This window comes from Puntigrus tetrazona, chromosome 24 (genome assembly GCF_018831695.1).
Source record: "Puntigrus tetrazona isolate hp1 chromosome 24, ASM1883169v1, whole genome shotgun sequence".
Lineage (NCBI taxonomy): Eukaryota > Metazoa > Chordata > Actinopteri > Cypriniformes > Cyprinidae > Puntigrus > Puntigrus tetrazona.
Genome location: NC_056722.1, coordinates 19,263,445 through 19,281,319, shown reverse-complemented (window position 1 = coordinate 19,281,319; position 17,875 = coordinate 19,263,445). Strand labels below are relative to the sequence as shown.

General features: G+C 36.9%; 2 protein-coding genes across 6 annotated transcripts in view; both read left to right on the top strand.

Annotated features, from left to right (window-relative positions):
• Nucleotides 1-484: 484 nt before the first annotated feature.
• pdha1b (pyruvate dehydrogenase E1 subunit alpha 1b) lies at nucleotides 485-5,215 on the top strand. Its single transcript, XM_043225856.1, is given in 13 exon segments — nucleotides 485-645; nucleotides 1,098-1,118; nucleotides 1,684-1,752; nucleotides 1,820-1,993; nucleotides 2,078-2,204; nucleotides 2,618-2,709; nucleotides 2,784-2,876; nucleotides 2,967-3,006; nucleotides 3,009-3,121; nucleotides 3,263-3,334; nucleotides 4,041-4,108; nucleotides 4,294-4,402; nucleotides 4,490-5,215. Coding segments are annotated over 13 exon segments (1,200 nt in total). The 5' UTR covers nucleotides 485-588; the 3' UTR covers nucleotides 4,655-5,215.
• A 662-nt stretch (nucleotides 5,216-5,877) lies between these two features.
• rps6ka3b (ribosomal protein S6 kinase, polypeptide 3b) overlaps nucleotides 5,878-17,875 on the top strand; it is a 32,846-nt gene continuing 20,848 nt past the window's right edge. For 3 of the 5 annotated variants that reach the window (XM_043226377.1, XM_043226375.1, XM_043226373.1), the window contains exons 1-2: nucleotides 5,879-6,216; nucleotides 9,686-9,745. In XM_043226377.1, the coding sequence (XP_043082312.1) occupies nucleotides 9,739-9,745 (7 nt within the window). In that variant the 5' untranslated portion in view covers nucleotides 5,879-6,216; nucleotides 9,686-9,738. Of the gene's footprint in view, nucleotides 6,217-9,685; nucleotides 9,746-17,875 lie in introns of all 5 variants that reach the window. The other 2 variants (XM_043226370.1, XM_043226369.1) reach the window with 1 other exon arrangement.

The window sequence follows — 17,875 nt, the reverse complement described above, 5'->3', positions numbered from 1 at the left end:
TAACATGACCTGTGAATGACGTTCTTTTCAAGTCATCAAAATAAAAGTCATGTTTCTCTTTATAACACCTACAACCATCCGAAATATTGTAACTTAAATCCCAAACCTCAAGAAAGTCGAGACTATATCTGTTATTTTTATCTGTTACAAATAATTTACCATAAGGAATTAATAAATATCAAAATGTAAACCAATCATTCTGTCAGACTGTTATCAGAGTTACTTTTCTGTAAAATAGATTTTCTTTCTTTCTTTCTTTCTTTCTTTCTTTCTTTCTTTCTTTCTTTCTTTCTTTCTTTCTTTCTTATTTTTTAAAGCACAAATACAAATATTCACCTTTATCTGTCACATATGTGCATAATGTGACTTAAAATTATTAAATTACTCTAATATCTTTTATTTGAATATTTATTTGATGTTTAGATTTTGTTGCTGTTTTTGTTCAGTTAAAGCAAACTTTAATTCTTAAAACAAAGTGCAGTCCAATCCTCGGCCATACTGAGCTAGTGTGAGTGTTTCTGGCTTCAGCTTACTCTGTGGGGTAATCCTCCTGAAACGCTCCTGCACAATCAGGCTGGGCTTTGGAGCATGCAGAACATGCTGACAGTGATAGCAAACGCACTTAAGGGTGGTGCCAAAATAAATGTAGGTATCATAATCTATGTGTGTTTGATGTAAATGAGACAGAGCATCGAAAGATTCAGGCTCTGTTTAGATTAAAGTCATTAAAAGATTTAGAGAGGCTAAACTAGATCTCTGTAGTCTCATCGACCTTGTAGTGTACCGCAAACGCAGAGTCATGCTTACTGTAAATAAAATAGCCACTGAACTGACCAGATCGGATTAAACTACAGAGACGTTTCATGATTCAACCACTTTTGTGTTAAATGATCACAATTGGTTGTTTTTAACTTTGTTTTAACTTTGTTTTTGTGCAATTGAGGATTGGTATAATTTGCTTGGTCTGACATGGATGTCAACACTGACCATATTGTGGTCTTTTTCTGATATGCAGTCTTTCTACAATTGATGTGTTATTTATGTTCATTTACAGTATCTAAATACAATATGTTTCTATCTTTTTGTCTGTTCTATAGGGTGCCCAAACAGTGTCAGAGGTAAGATGTAAGGTTTGGATTTGGCACTCAATTAACTTCTCTTTCATGATCCAGCAACACCAGCTCAACCACTTTTTTTTATGTCTGCTACAATATTAAAATTTGAAATAACAATGTTATATTTTAATATATTTTAAAATGTAATTTATTATCATAAAGGCAAAGCTGAATTTTCAGCAGCCAATATTCCATCCGTTAGTATCATATGGTGTTCAAGAAACATTTATATATATATATATATATATATATATATATATATATATATATATATATATATATATATATATATATATATATATATGTGTGTGTGTGTGTGTGTGTGTGTGTGTGTGTGTAAATATATATTTTTGTAACAATTTATATTTCTTTACTGCCACTTTGATAAATCAAATAAATCCTAAATAAAATTATTAATTTCTTTTTTCTTTTTTTTTAAGATAGTTTTTTTATTTTAGGTACACTGTGTGTGTGTCGACGAAATGGTTTTCAACTTTTAATCAACTCTTGTCAAGTTAAATACATTCTCGGTTTTAAAAATTTATTTCTGCACTCTACTCTTCTCCAGGGCTCCAGAGTTGTGGTATCAGCACGCTCTTTTGCTGACTTGACACCTCAAGCCAGCTTTGACATCAAGGTATAGTTGTCATATTATCTTAAACGCATGCACAAACAACTTTATTCAAGAACTTGTTTGATTTCAGAGATGTGATCTTCATCGGTTGGATGAAGGCCCTTCGGGGCAGACGGTGCTCACCAGAGAGGATGGACTCAGGTATTACCGCACTATGCAGACCATGAGACGCATGGAGCTGAAGGCAGATCAGCTGTACAAGCAGAAGATCATACGAGGCTTCTGTCATCTTTATGATGGCCAGGTAAGACTAAACTGAATGCCTTGTAAGTCTATAATAGCTGTTTACACACATTGTAACATTGTTTATCTCTTTGCTACCTCTCAGGAGGCCTGTGCTGTAGGCATTGAAGCAGGTATCAATCCCAAGGATCACCTGATCACAGCATATAGGGCTCATGGGTACACCTACACCAGAGGTGTGTCTGTGAAAGAGATCATGGCAGAGCTCACAGGTGAGGACGTTCTTCATAAATTCTTTGTACACAAAAAATATCGTCATAGCTTTATAAAATTCCATTTGAACCACTGATGTCACACAGACTATTTTAATGATGTCTTTACTAACTTTCTGGGCCTTGATTTTCATACTTCTGGATGGTCAGAGAGCTCTCAGATTTATCATAAAAAAATATAGAAGATAAAGGTATTACCGGTTTTCGGAACGACATTACACAAGTATTAAAAATTAAAATTTCTGGGTGAAGTATCCCTTTAAGAGTGTCACAGTTTACTGCAACAGCTGAGAGAGAACTTCTTACACAGACTGTAACTTAAAAATACCAAATGAATCTTGTGCTAGGCGTCAAATCAAGAAATGTGTATTAGTACCTAGCCCTTATTTAAACATGTTTACAATCCATTTCAGGTCGAAGGGGTGGTGTTGCCAAAGGCAAGGGTGGCTCTATGCACATGTATGCCAAGAATTTTTACGGCGGGAATGGTATTGTTGGTGCCCAGGTGAGATGCACGCATCATAGCTTACAAGAATATTACAACAGTCATTTTTAAATCTAAAATTCACTGTTTTGAAGGTTCCTCTTGGGGCTGGTGTGGCCCTGGCATGCCAGTATCAGGGTAAGAATGAGGTTTGTGTCACTTTATATGGGGATGGAGCTGCTAATCAGGTGAGAGCAACTTTTCCTCAGTGTCTTCACAGGTTTGCGTGCAACCTGCTGTTGCCAAATAATGTATTATCTGATTAATCTCTTTATCAGGGCCAGATCTTTGAGTCGTTTAACATGGCAGCTTTGTGGAAACTCCCTGTATTTTCATCTGTGAGAATAATAAATATGGCATGGGAACATCAGTGGAACGGGCCTCAGCCAGCACAGATTATTACAGGAGAGGAGACTACATTCCGGGTCTAAGGGTAACTTTTTTAAATTGGTTTTTAGTTTTTTCTAGTTGCCTTATCCTGTTTGTAAATTTGCCAGTGCATGCAAGTACATAAAAGGTACATAAGTCAAACAACTGAGCAAATAAGTCAAACCCGTTTTGTCGTTTTCTCCAGGTAGATGGTATGGATGTTCTCAGCGTGAGAGAGGCAACCAGGTTTGCGGCAGATTATTGCAGATCTGGAAAGGTAAAAGAAAAGTGTTTTACATGCTTAACAAGTAAAGGAGACGTCATAGATTTAAAGGAGTAGCTCACCTTAAAATGAACATTTGCTAAAAATGTACTCACCCTCAGGCCTTAAGAGCGTAGATGAAGATCTTCATAAGAACAGTTTGCTCACTTGCTCACCAATGGATCCTCTACAGTGAATGGGTGCCGTCAGAATGGGAGTCAAAGCCTGTCAAAACGTGAAGTGAAAAGCTTTGGAATTGAAAAGCTACATGCTGCATGTTTGTGATAAGAAAACATATCATTGAGATTTTTTTAACTTCAATCTTGTGGTCAAATTACTACAATATAATAACATTTTATAATAAATAACCTCTTATTCGTTATTATTATCTAATTCAAATTACTTTTTCACTGCAAAAATAAACATTATGGAGTTGTATTTTAGCCAGAAGCAGTCATGTAGATTGCTGTTTGGACTCTCATTCTGACGGCACCCATTCACTAAAGAGAATTTATTGGTGATCAAGTGATGTAATGCTAAATTTCTCCAAATCTCTTTCAGTAAAGAAACAATCTCATTTACATCTTGAATGCCTTGAATAAATGACAGCAAATGTTCATATTGGGAGGAACATTTCTTTTCAGCACAGCTAGTTTAGTAAAGGAAAATGACTTTGGGTGGTCTGTACTGGTGGGGCAAATGTTTGGCCTATGCTCTTCAGGGTCCCATACTAATGGAGCTCCAGACATATCGTTACCATGGCCACAGCATGAGTGATCCTGGGGTCAGGTGAGGTTGACCTTCAACCTTCCCCCGTGGCAAGCGCTCAACCTTCCTCGGTTCATTTAAAACCCTCTCCCCATCTGCTAAGCTCCATAATCACAGTCCTTCCTCTTTAGTTTTAGGTAGCTTAAGCATCATTTCAGTGGGCTCACAATTCTCTGTACTCTAAACCAGTGCTTCTTTCTTCTTAGTTATCGCACACGCGAAGAGATTCAGGAAGTCCGGAGTAAGAATGACCCCATCACTATGCTGAAGGACCGTATGATTAATAACAACATGGCTACCCTGGAAGAGATCAAGGTACCTGATGCATTACAAGGTACTTAATGAATACTAGAGGGTTAACACCTACCGCATAACCATGTTATGTTGTTGGAACTATGACAGGAGATTGATGCTGAGATTCGTAAGGAGGTAGAAGAAGCAGCACAGTTTGCTACCTCTGATCCAGAGCCCCCGCTGGAAGATTTGTGCAACCACATCTTTTACAATGATGCACCTTTAGAGGTCAGAGGCACCAATCCTTGGATGAAGCTGAAATCCATCAGCTAAAGAACCTGTTAATAATTCAGCACTCTGTTCCATATAGTACAGAGAGGACCTCTGTTCCTAAACCTATATGCACAAAAAGATGGATGAGATTGTTCCATAAAGTCATAATTACGTTCCATAACTGCTGTTATTGCCTCTCTAATTAGCAATCGGTTTGGCAGGTTGTTAATACATTTGGAAACACATAGCACAACGTACAGCAATAAATATTTAGAGAAATAATGAAAAAATAGATTATGAATAATTATTGAGCACCATCTTTACTTGTTAATGTGAAATCAAAGGCCTCTGAAAGAAATGTAGGCCTATTGAAAATTATTTGTAGCAATGGTGCAATTTTTATGTCCTATAATAGTGTGATGCTGTAATTGCTCTTGAATTATGAGTGCATTTGTCATTTTAATATAATATCACTAAGCCTAAATTTCTGTTAGTAGCCAACCAAAATTTTCGCTAGCATCTAAGCTTAAGTAAATTGTAGCCAGCACATTTGCCCTTAAAAAAATCTGTATTCTGGTTTTGAGAAGACTAAAATGGATGCAATTAATAAATATGTAACAATTTGGCTTACATTGTGTCATATGTGTTCAGTTTGTTTGGAATGAATGCGAAGACCCGAGTCACTGAAACGCACAGAAGAAATTTCCATAGACTCACCAGCAGGTGTTGCACTCTCACTCGTGAATCACAGCTTGACAGGGTGCATTTTTAATACTGTACATTACTGTAAATTACTGTACTGCAATACTGTAAATGTAATTTGATGCCAACCAAAAACAATAATAATAATCATGAGTGTACACATACTACACGGAATAGTTAAATTGGTGCTTATTTTATTGTAAACATAGTGATGCACTAGCCCCGGGAAATGACTTAAAATGTAAAATCATAAACTGAATTTCATTTATGGCTGCGTGTGTACAGAATAAATATTGCGGAATAGGTAAAGCTGGGCCTACATTTTTGGATTATAAAGTTGACCCTACAGATTTGCTATCTTCCATACAGTAAAGTGTGATATTAATTTAATGTAATTTGTATCTAAAAACCTGTCAGCACATATCACAGGTTGCTGCATCGAATGCACTGCGCTCTCACCTGTCCGTCTGTGAGCGCCACCGCTTCAGCCCCACCCTCTGAGAATGATTGACAAGCATATCAGCCAATCCGATGCGTCATACCGAAAGAAGCGGAAGTGAATTGAGAGCGTGAACGTGTTTTTTCTGTCAAAAGGGGACAGTGGCGAGAGAGAGAGAAGGCGACTGGCGCGAGATCAGGGGCACGGTCTTTCTATTTCTATGGAAACGCTGCACTGACTGACAGAGGTGAGTGGAGGAGAAGGTGGCGGCGCTTTCGGATGCGTTACGCACGTAGCGGATTCCCAGCTTTCTTCTCTCAGTGTCCAGAGCGCGGAAACAGGCACAATCTCCCCAAAGTAGCTCGGAATTGTTCTTTTGAATCAGATTTATAAAAGAAGGAAGCAGCAAAAAGTGAAGATGCCCCTGGCACAACTAGTTGACCCTTGGCGAAAGATGGCAATCGGGAGCGCGGCGAGCGAGGTGAGTCCCCGCCGTTTCTAATGGTTTATATCACCGATATGTTCATTATAAATTCGTTACTTCTGTTTTTAGAGGCCGTTTTTTGTGTGTCATTGTTGTACAACCTGTTCCAGATCTTTATCTGTATATCCGATGCCGGGGATTAGCGGTTATAGAGTATGACCCGTGTTATGTCTGTGCGTAAATGCTTTTAAAACGATCCGTTTGCCAAAGGCCACGGATACGTCTTTCTTCTTTTTCGACTTGTAGTTTCTTTGTAAGCAGCGTACGAGTTCTTCTTGATCACCGTGCTTTGTTAATGGAGACTGAAGTTTTAATGAATGACACTACGTAATGTTCACGGATCTCGGGCTGATTCATACCGGTGCCGTGATGATGACAGTAGAATGATGAATCGGTTCATACGTGGGACTTTTTGCGTTATGAATTCATGTAAGTCATTTTATTTAACCTGGTTAATGCAACAGTAACGATAACAACGACTGCGTGCATAAAACGACGTTTTAATCAGATCAGACAGATGCTAAATGTATTTTTGGACATTTTTAGGTTCATTGCAGAGAATGCTCATTAGTCAGACCTCATTAGTCACGCGCAGTTAAATAGAAATATGTCTGAATTTCTTTTCTTTTTTTAAAGGAATTGTTAGGGAGAATGAAAGTGAATGTTGACTGGGGCTGTTCTGCCTAATTTCATTTCTTGTTCCATAGAATTTTCATTTTTAAGTCAACTGTCCCTTTAAGGGGAAACAGTTTTTTATTGCCATTATTTAAGAACGTTATGTGTTTTTAAGATGTTTTCTGCCAGTTCAAGTAAAGTGCTTCTATTGTGTCAATTAATTAAAACAGTCACTAGAGCGTGTGACCCACTTGATAAGCCTAGAACTGAATTTTTGTATCTGTGGCTGAAAGTGCATTGGAATAGTTCTAGTGGGGTTATTTTGCCTATAACAAAGTTTTAACATTTATTTACTGTCGCTTTACCGCAGCAAAATTTGCTCTTTAATATTTGGTTCAGTCTGTTTCATGTTATGTGTTACGTGTTTTAATTATAGTCGCACATTTAAGTGAGTGATTACACAAGGAAGATCAAAAGGTTTTTTGATGTTTCCCGAGGATTCGAATGAGAAATTATATTTAATTCAAAAGTGAAAATGAAATGAAATACAAAGCACTGCAAACATGTTTTAATATTTTGTCTGTATGTACATAAGAAAATGTTAGGACGATGTATGGTCACTGAAGCTGTTCAGTTTAATTTATTTTCTTGTTACATTGAGTTTCCTTTTAAGTGAACAGTCCCTTTATGGGGCAGGATTTTCCCACTACAGTTAATGTGTATGGACATTTTGTCCTATTATGAGGATTATGAGGTGCTTCCCAATGCCATTTAATACTTGTCTAAATTGTACCTTTAACATAGGCCTGTCACGATAACAACGTTTTGTTGTGCGATATTATTGCACCTTAAATATCTACATAAGTGATATTATTAAAAAATTTCAGTTTTTGTTTTCTTGGCTGAAAGTAGACTGAAATCATTCCAAGGGTTATTTTAACCGTAACAAAGTTTAAACCTTTACCAAACCCACATCACTTTTCCGCAGTTTGCTCCAAGACTGATCAATTTAATTGCTGAAAATTTCCTGAAAATTCAATACCCCTTTATTTTGTCTTTTCCCGTGATGATTTGCAAAAGGCTAACGATTCTGTGAATTCAATAGCGTGCGTGCAAACGACTGTAGGCTTATCCAGTGGGTTAGAAAAACTCATATTCGGTACAGCCTGCTCTGTCATCTGCTCTGGAAAGCACAAGGCTCAGAAACGACTGCTACAACTCCATTGATCCACAAGTAATAAGTCCGCTGTAAAGCTGCTGAGGTGGTATTGTGAAAGAGACCAAGGGAAAAGAGAGGCAGGTAGCACGATGTTCCCTTCCAGGCAGCAGATGATCACTGGCCATCCGTCAGTTTCGCTCCCGCTCGGTGACAGATCGGCCCGTCTGACTAATTAACCCTAAACAGTCAATGACAGCATGTAGGCCCGGTCTAACGAGACGTTCCACCACTGTCATTTGGTGCAGAGCAGCAGACGTTCATGCTGGCACGAGTGCGTGTCTGCTGTAGTAATCAAGGCTTTGTATCGCTCTTAGAAACCGATCCACACTGCGTTGTTATGTTCAGTGTCGTCTCAGCCTCAGACGGACCTCCTACAGACCGCCCACAGTCAGTTCGATGACCATCTGATGATTCATGTTTTATACAAAGCTGAAAAGCACTTGTGAAATTCACAAGCTCCAATCAGATTGTTATACAGTATGTCATAATCAATCGAAAATGCAATCGTAATGTGAGAGAAACAAAAGGTGAAAATAACGGCATAATTATGACATTGTAAAATGTGGCTTTTTATTTTGTAATTGTGAGTTCTTATCACAGATTTTGTGGAAAAATGTAGGCTTTTTGTTCATAAATAAATGTTAGTGTTATGAGTTTTTTAGAATTAGGATTTGCTAAAAGATTAGTTTTTTTTTTCCCCATATGGCTTCCGTATTGATAACTCAAAGTTAATCTTTAAAAACCCTACTTATTTTTATAACTGTTATGTACATTAGAAAAATCAGAGGGGGTGTAATTCTTATATACTAGGTCATAATATGAAAAGAACTAAATGTCAATATGAATGACTAAATGTAGCTTTTTATGTTATATTGACTTCTTATATAAAAAATAATCAAATATTTGCCTGTCTCATTTAGACTGTCATAAATGCATAAATGTTAATAAATGCTAATGTTGTGGTTATGAATGTTTTATGTTTTTACCAAAATATCACTTTTTCTTCCATATTCATCACTTAAAGTTAAAACTCAATGTAATCTTAAGCAAATCTCAAAATGATTATACATTTTTAATGCCTCACATTACAAATGTTGCGACGCCTAAATTCACTTAATTCAGCTTTCAAAAAACATTGATTTGAGTGTTATTTAGACAAAACTGCCCGTTTATTGGGTATTGAGTGTAACGTGAAAATTAGAAACATGAAAAATAATTAAAATCGTCACTTATATATTACAGACATTAAACCTATGAAAGTTTTATCTGAAGCGTGTTTTCAAATTTGTTCTGCGTTATAAAATGAAATAGCCAGTGCTTATAACTTTTGGACTTGATAAATTCTCATCCCAAAGTTTATGGAACTTGTTTATTCTGGCATTATATCTGGCACATAAATAATAAAGAATGAACTGTAGTTGTTCTGTGTTGCTCAGATGGTCTCTTCCTGTCTGAGCTGGCAGATACTGGCCAGAATAAGCCACAATGTGAACCAGGCGTTACTCTGTTAGTCAAAGGTCTGCCTATGTGCTACTGTGTTCACTGCAGTTCAGACCTTTAACACGTTATACTGTGTTCACAATGCATCGTGAGACACTCATTTTCCATATTCACTTTTCTCTCACATGACAGACGGAGCCCCATCATGTCTTGGAGGACTCCACGGGAGAAGATGAAAATCTACCATGTCAAGTGAGTGTCATGCCTCTCCCCACTGCTTGTACACCCTTCTTATGTCTCTCTCACTTTCCTCGGTTTTCTCAAGCTGTCTATTTCTCAAGCTCTTTCTACCTTTTTATCCCTGTCTTTCTCATTTTTTTCATGGGCTTTGATCTCCTCGTATTATAGCAGTTCGGTGTTTTGTAACACTTGACATTTGTCAAGGAGCTTCTCGTCAAGGATGCAGCGCAGAGAAGTGGCTCTTCTGAGACGGTGGTCTGAAATGTCCCTCCGTGTGCGTCCGTAAGGCGAGCTGGTGATAAATGGTAGCTATTGATCACGTGTTCTCCATAGACAGCAATTGCATTGATCGGTCCCTGATTGCTCTGTGCATGGTGGAGAAGCTGGAAATCCGGCTTGTTACATGGGCACCCTTACACTCACACTGAGCGCCACTGTACCATACACACTGTATGGGGGCCCAGCATTCCTGTGCCCCTGCTGAAAAGATACCAGCCTAGACAACAAAGTGCTCATTGTTTTTGTTTGTGGGAGCAATTCTGTTTAAGCCGCAGTGGTTGTTCTTGTTCAGGAAGGATTCTTCCTACACTCAAATGGCATTAATGAGTTTCCGTAACAGGCATGTAACGAGTCCATTATGACATCATGCAGTCTGACCTCATACAGGAAATGGCAAAGACTTTTCAGGTCTTCTCTCCCACTAAAAGACTCCTCCGTCTTCCTCCCAGGCTGATGCTGAGAAGCATTGATTTTTAAATGCAGGGCAGATGAACCTATGGATCTCGTTTGTGAGGAAAGCTGGGCCATCAAAAACATTCTCTAGAGTATTTGCTTTTCTCTCTGAACGTCCCCACACATAAGCACACGCTCGGATGGATAAAGCATCTGAAAGCTGCAATTGTTTCATGATAGATGTGGAATAGATACGTACTGTATGTTTCCTCGCTCCTTTTACATCCATACTTGTGTTTGCCTGTCTATTGGAGCATCTCATGAAAACACCTCAGTCATATTTTACATAATCAAAATAGTAAAAATAAGCAAATAGGACAGTTTTATGAAAGTTAAGCATATATTCTCACTAAATTCTTTTGACCATGATTCGTTTTTAATTATTCTTATCACTCTGAACGGTGACTGTCATAAATTTATTACGTAATGCAGTAATTTTATTTGCTGCAATGCATTATACGTCGAGCTTTCTGCAGATCTTAAAAGGATCTTTCAAAATCCTTAATCCACAAATTAAGGCCTTAAAAATCAGAGTAGACGGTCTTTAAATCATGGCATTATATGTTGCATGCTGTGCAAATTCAAAAACTATAAATATCTTCCACAGTATTCTTGACCTGTTTTCCAGTACAAATAACTAAACATCCTTACAAAATGGGTATAGCGCTTGTACTGTATTCATGTTCTATATTATATATTGATTATATAAAACGGTATATATCTTTCTAATCCGTTACAGTATGAAAATTTGATTTAAGAGAATTAAGTGTGAGAAATATACTTAATTATCATGACAGTAAATAATGTAAATAAAGTCTTTATTCCTAAATATATATGTACATTTTGTTAATTTATTTATAAACAAAATGTAATTAACAAATAATTTAATAATAAATAATGTATATAGTCATAATAAATGAAAAATAATACAAAAATAATCAAATAATGCCGGCGTTGGTATAATTAATGAAATAATTGTCAAATAATGCGGCTGTAGTTTGTTTTTGCTTTTTTTGTTTATTGTTAATCAAAATATAATTTCTGTATTTTTATTTAAAAATGTAGAGCTCTACCAAATAAAAGAGTACATAATATGAGTATGTCCTTCAAAGCTTCAGCTCTGTAAATGCATGTAGGTGTATCTTGGGGTTTTTTGTGTTTATTTAGTATACTGTTGTGGTTGTTTTTATGTGTGTATGTGTATTCACCTGGACTTGTTCCGATCCCTGTGTTTAATGGGGCGTATGAGGGTAAACAGTATTTCAGTAGCGTAATGAGAGTTAATGAGTAGGAGAGTGTGTGAATGCATTAGTCATGTGCTCAGTTAAATGGTCTTAAAGCAGCTCTTTTTCTCGGAACAGCTAATAAAGCAGGAAGGAAGTAGTGAAAGTGTGTGTTTGTTATATTTAGTTTGCAGTCATCCACTTAATTTTATCTGGAAGCCATTTGAGAGTTTATAAACGGGATCATATTTAAATTCATTCTCAAAACAGATGCAAAACAGTGAATCATTCCAGTTAGAAGCTCACTGGCTCCCTCTGGTGAAAACGCATAATTAGGTGATTCATTTAAATTGAGATGTAAAGCATTTCAGACACACTAGCGGTTCACAAAAACAGTAAGGCTTTTTTGATCCAACACGTACATTTATTATAAGCACATTTCCCTGAGTGATCCAGGATTACGTGCACGGTATTGATGACTCACAAGTCTCCGTAGTTCAGACTTTTTGGTGTTTATCCACTGCACCATGAGTATATGTGAAAGAAGCTCTACCTAAAAAAAAAAAATAAATAAAAAACTACTGAGGACTCCACATGTAGCCTTGAACTCAAAATGAGCTGAACCCCTCCCTTCTTCACAGCTATCCTCTCATCAGGTAGATAGCCTATGATTGCCTGTCATCATCCCAGTCGCTGTGATGTGTGTTGTCCGGCAGCATCCATGTCTATGTGCGGGATGTGTGTGTGTGTTGCTTGTTTGTGCTAATGTTTGGCTATGTGTCCAGATCTCTCTGGCAGATGGTATTTAATCTTCTCTGGCCATCTGGACTGACTTTCTCTCGCTTTGCGGACACCCACTCTTGCCTCTTTTTACCTCTCTCTCTCTCTCTCTCTCTCTCCCTCTCTCCATCTCGGTCTTCTTCTGCAGTCACTTGTGTGAGAGAGTGCCGAGACATCATGCTGTCTTTTATCTACTCTGACTCACTCTTCCAGCATGGCCCTGTACACCTGATTCACAGAACTTGCCTGACTGTTAAGTCACAAACTCTGCTTAAAAATTACTCTTTTAATTTGCTGTGGAATGAGTCATTAGTAGCATCACTATTACTTTTGCCTCGTAGTTAAGGTTAGGGATTGGAATAATGCATTAAATGGAAAAGAACGATACATTAGATCATGCAGATTGTTTCGGAAGAGTATGCATAATCTTTTGTCTTTTTGAAGCCACTTGCAAACTATACAGCTTTTTTTTGTGCGGCCCGACAAAATGTAACCTGAAATCTGAATGGTTTTTACCTTATTCAAAATTCCAATTTGCACAAATTTCCATTTAAATGTCTGGATTTTGCCAACAGAATTGAACTTGGCAACAAATGTGACCACACCTTTTGATTTAGGAGAGGTTTGGAAGAGGTTTGGCTGACAGAAAGCTTGGGAATCCCTGCATTTGTGGTCATGTTTGCGAAATTTTGTGGGCTAAAAGGTCAATTGTCCATTGTCAGTATTGTAGCAATGCATGAAGCACAGCTCATGAAGTCACTTTCAAATTTGCGATCGTATGAATTCCTATTGAACTTATTTTATCTGAAAGCATTGCCAAATAGATGGTAAATGTAACCTTTAGATTTCCGCAAGGAAATAAGGAATAGTCCAGAAAAACTTCATAGACAAAATCCTGTCATTTCCAATAGTAATCCATAAGATCAATAGTTTCACATGAGGGTGAAAAAATTCCCAATGCAGGATTTCACTCATGTTCAACCAAAGATTTTTGGGTTTAAATCTGCTTGGTTTGAAAGTGACATCTGTGAATGACATCTACTGACAATGAACAATGCACCTGTTTTGTTTTTTTGCTTGCAAAATTTTGCTAGAATTGTGCTAACAACCATACCTGTAATTCATAAAATGCACCTGACCATCAATTTTTCTAGATTATAAGCCCAAATTTTGATAACCATTTATTTAAAGCAAACACGTTTAATTCTTTTTGAATATATTTGACTATTGAGATAAGTGGGATGGGGGGAGATAATGTGTGTTTGGGGGGAGTCTGTTGAGTGCAGTGCATACTCATCTCGAAGTGAATCTGTTTTTATATATCATGTAAACCTATGGCTTTTTCAGGATTACATTTCTCCGCCTTGTTTCTTTCTGTATCCGGACCGAATTCAGTCCATCTATTTCTGGTTCCAGGCCATATGATCCTGCACCAATTGGTATAAAATACCCGTAATACCCTTTTGATTGATTAAAACATGGGTCTGTTTACTGACGGATCTATTAAGAGCCGTTTACACATGATGCTGATGGCGTGACCAGGCGGTGATTCAGTCACAATCCCTCCCCACCCCGTCCTCAGTCCCAGCGGCATCGTGATGGGTCACAGCTGGTGACTTACAGTCCTCTAATGCTTGAGAATCAATAGAGCTTGCTGAGAGTGATGGCCCTCTCTGCCTGTTTGCTGCATCCATGTGTCCATGCATGTAACACACACACACAGGTTGTACTGCGTAATGGCATTAATTCTCACTAAAGTCTTCCTGTGGATCTTTCATTGTGAAGCTCTTTCCTTTAACGTCCCACATAACCTGGACATAAAAGCGGTGTGACGGCACTCTGTATGTGTGAGAGAGCGCGAGTGGGTGTGTGTCAGAGACGTGCCGTGTGACTGCGGAGCGATCCGAGACCCTCGGAATCCGTGTTGGTTAAACTCTGCTCTTTGTTCCCGGCTGAATAAGTGTGGGAGAGTTGATTCATCTTCATTCCATCGCTCAAGAGCTGCTAGGACAGACTCTCATTAGCACGGCAGACTCACAGCCTCAAAAGTGGGGTAGGGGATCGGTCAGGACCTGGATGGGTCCTGTGCAACAATGCCTCAGCCTGCAGAGATCAGCAATAAGGATTTTTGTCTGCTGGCACACTTGGGCAAGTAGGTCAATTGCCCTACCTTTGCCATTTGTCCTTATGCTTTTTTTATGTGTGAAGGGGGCAAAAATGTATATATGTACATATGTATGTGTGTTATGTAGCTGTATGTGAATGTAAACCGTTGTAAAAAGTTGTAAATCCAAGTGTAGACAATATATAAAGAATACTCAAAAAATATAGAATCGACTCTATACAGCTTAAAGGAGTTGTTAGTAGTTCAAATCCCACTTCTGTGATGACTACACATCATTTGCATAATTCCTGCCTATGAACAACTTGACCCGCCCACAAGTACGTCATTTTACTGACAACTGGTGTACATGATAGACCAATCACAGCAAACTGGGCCGTCTGACCAGTCAGAGCAGAGTGGACTCACAGAAAGGAGGGGTTTAGACTGAAGCTTCGGATGAATCATTTGAGAATCACTGGAAAATGTTGTAAACACATATTTTTAAAAGACAAAAGCATTTTTCACCTTGCGTGCATGTAAACCAATTGGACACTCTCTAAACAATATTAGGAGCTTTAAAACTGGCATAATGGGGCACTTTAAAAATGAAGCACACGGTTTCATCAAAATTCCAACATTGATTATAATAATTAGAAATGTCTGAAGGACACTGAAGACTGAGGTAATATTTGCTGAAAATTCAGCTTTGACATCACAGAAATAAATGGTCCGATCTGTTTTTCTCTCTCTACCATCACTTTGTTGTCACCTCACTGCTGTTCTACTGCATTAAACACATTAAAAAGCTCATAGATATAACTTATCCAAATTTTGTGTATGGGTTTATATATATATATATATATATACATACATACATACATAAAATAACTTTTAGCAGAATTCATCATATTTCACTATATATCTTTTTTTTTTTTTTTTTTTATATCTAATAATGTTGAGCATAAAAAAATCTTAAAGTATTACAAAATCTTTTGAACAATATAATATAGTATATGACGGACCATTAAATTATAATAGCATTGTGATAAAATGCATTACATGTGCATTACAGTGGCCACAACATGAAGCAGATAATAGAATAGAATAGAATATTATGTACATTAATGTATACATTTGTATGTATCAGGTAAAAATAAATTCATATAACATTAGATTCACAATTTTTTTTTTTTTTTTTACACACATTTTATCATGTTTATTGCAGTGATATATTAATATTTTACAGCATATGGTTGCACATGGTGCAGACATGTTTTTTTGTTTTTTTTTTATATAATTTTATTAACTCATGCATGTGATGACGAAATGTAAGATGCACGGAACGTACATACTGTTTTGACCGGGTACAGCTCCGTCAAGTCGCCTGAAGTTCTTTCACAGTGACATTGATTCAGTGTTCATTCTTATTGTTAAATCCTAGTCTGTATTGCCAAGATGAACACATGACAGAGGAATGTGAAGAAAAAAAACAAGGACAGTAAAGTGGCAGCCAGAGAGGAAATTGAAGGCAGAGGAAGAGAAACATTTTATGAGAGAGATTGTGGAGGGGGGGGGGAGGTTGTTGAAAAGTTATTGAGATCTAGAGAGGAGGATCCATTAATCTTGTCTCTGTTGGCTTTAATGCAAATGTCTTCTTCAGCAGCACTCACTCTGCAGTTAAACCGCCCTCCATCTCATATACATCAGTGGCCCAGTGCCACAACGACAATAATTGTGAATGACTCCAGTGAGTGTTTTGATAAGACAGACACGTCTGAGAAGCAGCAGGAGAGACTCGCTGAGAAAATGCTGCTATTTTCTGCAGTGTGCATTCAATGCCGTGTCGGGATGAGTAAGTGCCGTCCATTGCTCTGCCTGAAGGACACGCCATGTGGAAGGTATCTCAAAGGCGAGCAAGGCTATGCATATATATATATATATATATATATATATATATATATATATATATATATATATATATATATATACTTTTAATTCAAAAGTTTGGGGTCAGATTTTTTATAAATTTTTTTAATGAATATTTTTACTCTGCAAAGGATGAACCTGTTTAATATAAATGTATTTAAATTTAAATATAGTTTGAATCTATTAACGTATTTAATGACATATTGATCAAGACTTGCAAATATAAAAATTAGAATAAAATTTCATTTATTATTCACTTTTATTAATATTTAATCTAAAATGTATTTTAATGTCACTACTGATGAGGGTTGTGTGATCCTTGAATAAGATCAGTTTTTAAATAAGTGTACCTGATATTTAAAGTGTACCTGAAGTATCAATCAAGTCAAATTAAATATACTTCAGTGTATCTTTAGTTTAACCTCAGCACCATTTCTGCACAGTTAGAGTATATTAACTGCAAAATTATTTTGTTTAAATTTTGCAGACTTTAGATAAACCAGTTAGTATAGTGTAGTATGTTTATTAAGTACAAATATGTAAATGCATTTGTAGTAAACTTAGCAGTAAAGTTGTTTTTCACATTTTTGTATATTTTCCACTAGGGAACGAATCAAAGGATCACCGTTTTCACAAAAATATGAAGCAGCAAAACCATTTTCACTACTAATGATAAGAATTTATTCTAGAGAACCAAATCAGCTTATTATAACGATTAATGAAGGATCATGTGACACCTAAGGATGGAGTAATGACTGCTAAAACTGAATTGAATTGAATTTTAAAATGCATATAAATAGAAAATGTATTAAAGTTATATTAAGTTGTAATAATATTTCCGAACATTACTCTTTTTACACTGTATTACTGTATCAAATAACGATAATTTTTTTTTTTTTAGAAAAGATTTATAAATTGTTCTCGTTATTGGATTTTTAATTGGCTTCATATTGATTTTGTTTATATGAACCTTTACAAAAAACATTGTTATATAATAATATTGTAGAATGTAGTTTAATGGCCCATTTCTATATTTATATAAAAGCTAAAAAAAAATCATCACCATAGGCAGGTGTGAAAAAACATCAATTTTATACTTGCATCATTTTTGGATCACAAATTCCTCCTGATTCCGTGTTCAACTCAGCTTTCGGCACTGTTCTGTTTATCATTCTCTTAACTTAGAAAAACGGCATTAGTAGATGTCACACTTCCCTCCGAGACTAGAAAGAGACAGGGACGATGTTTTTCCACATCTGACGCATGATGGGAGGCAGTCTTGGCGCGGTTCCACGCGTGAGAGGAGGATTTTACACCCCTGTGAGGTCAGGATCTGAGAGTGATGTAATGCACATGTCAGGGTGCCGCACTTCCTGA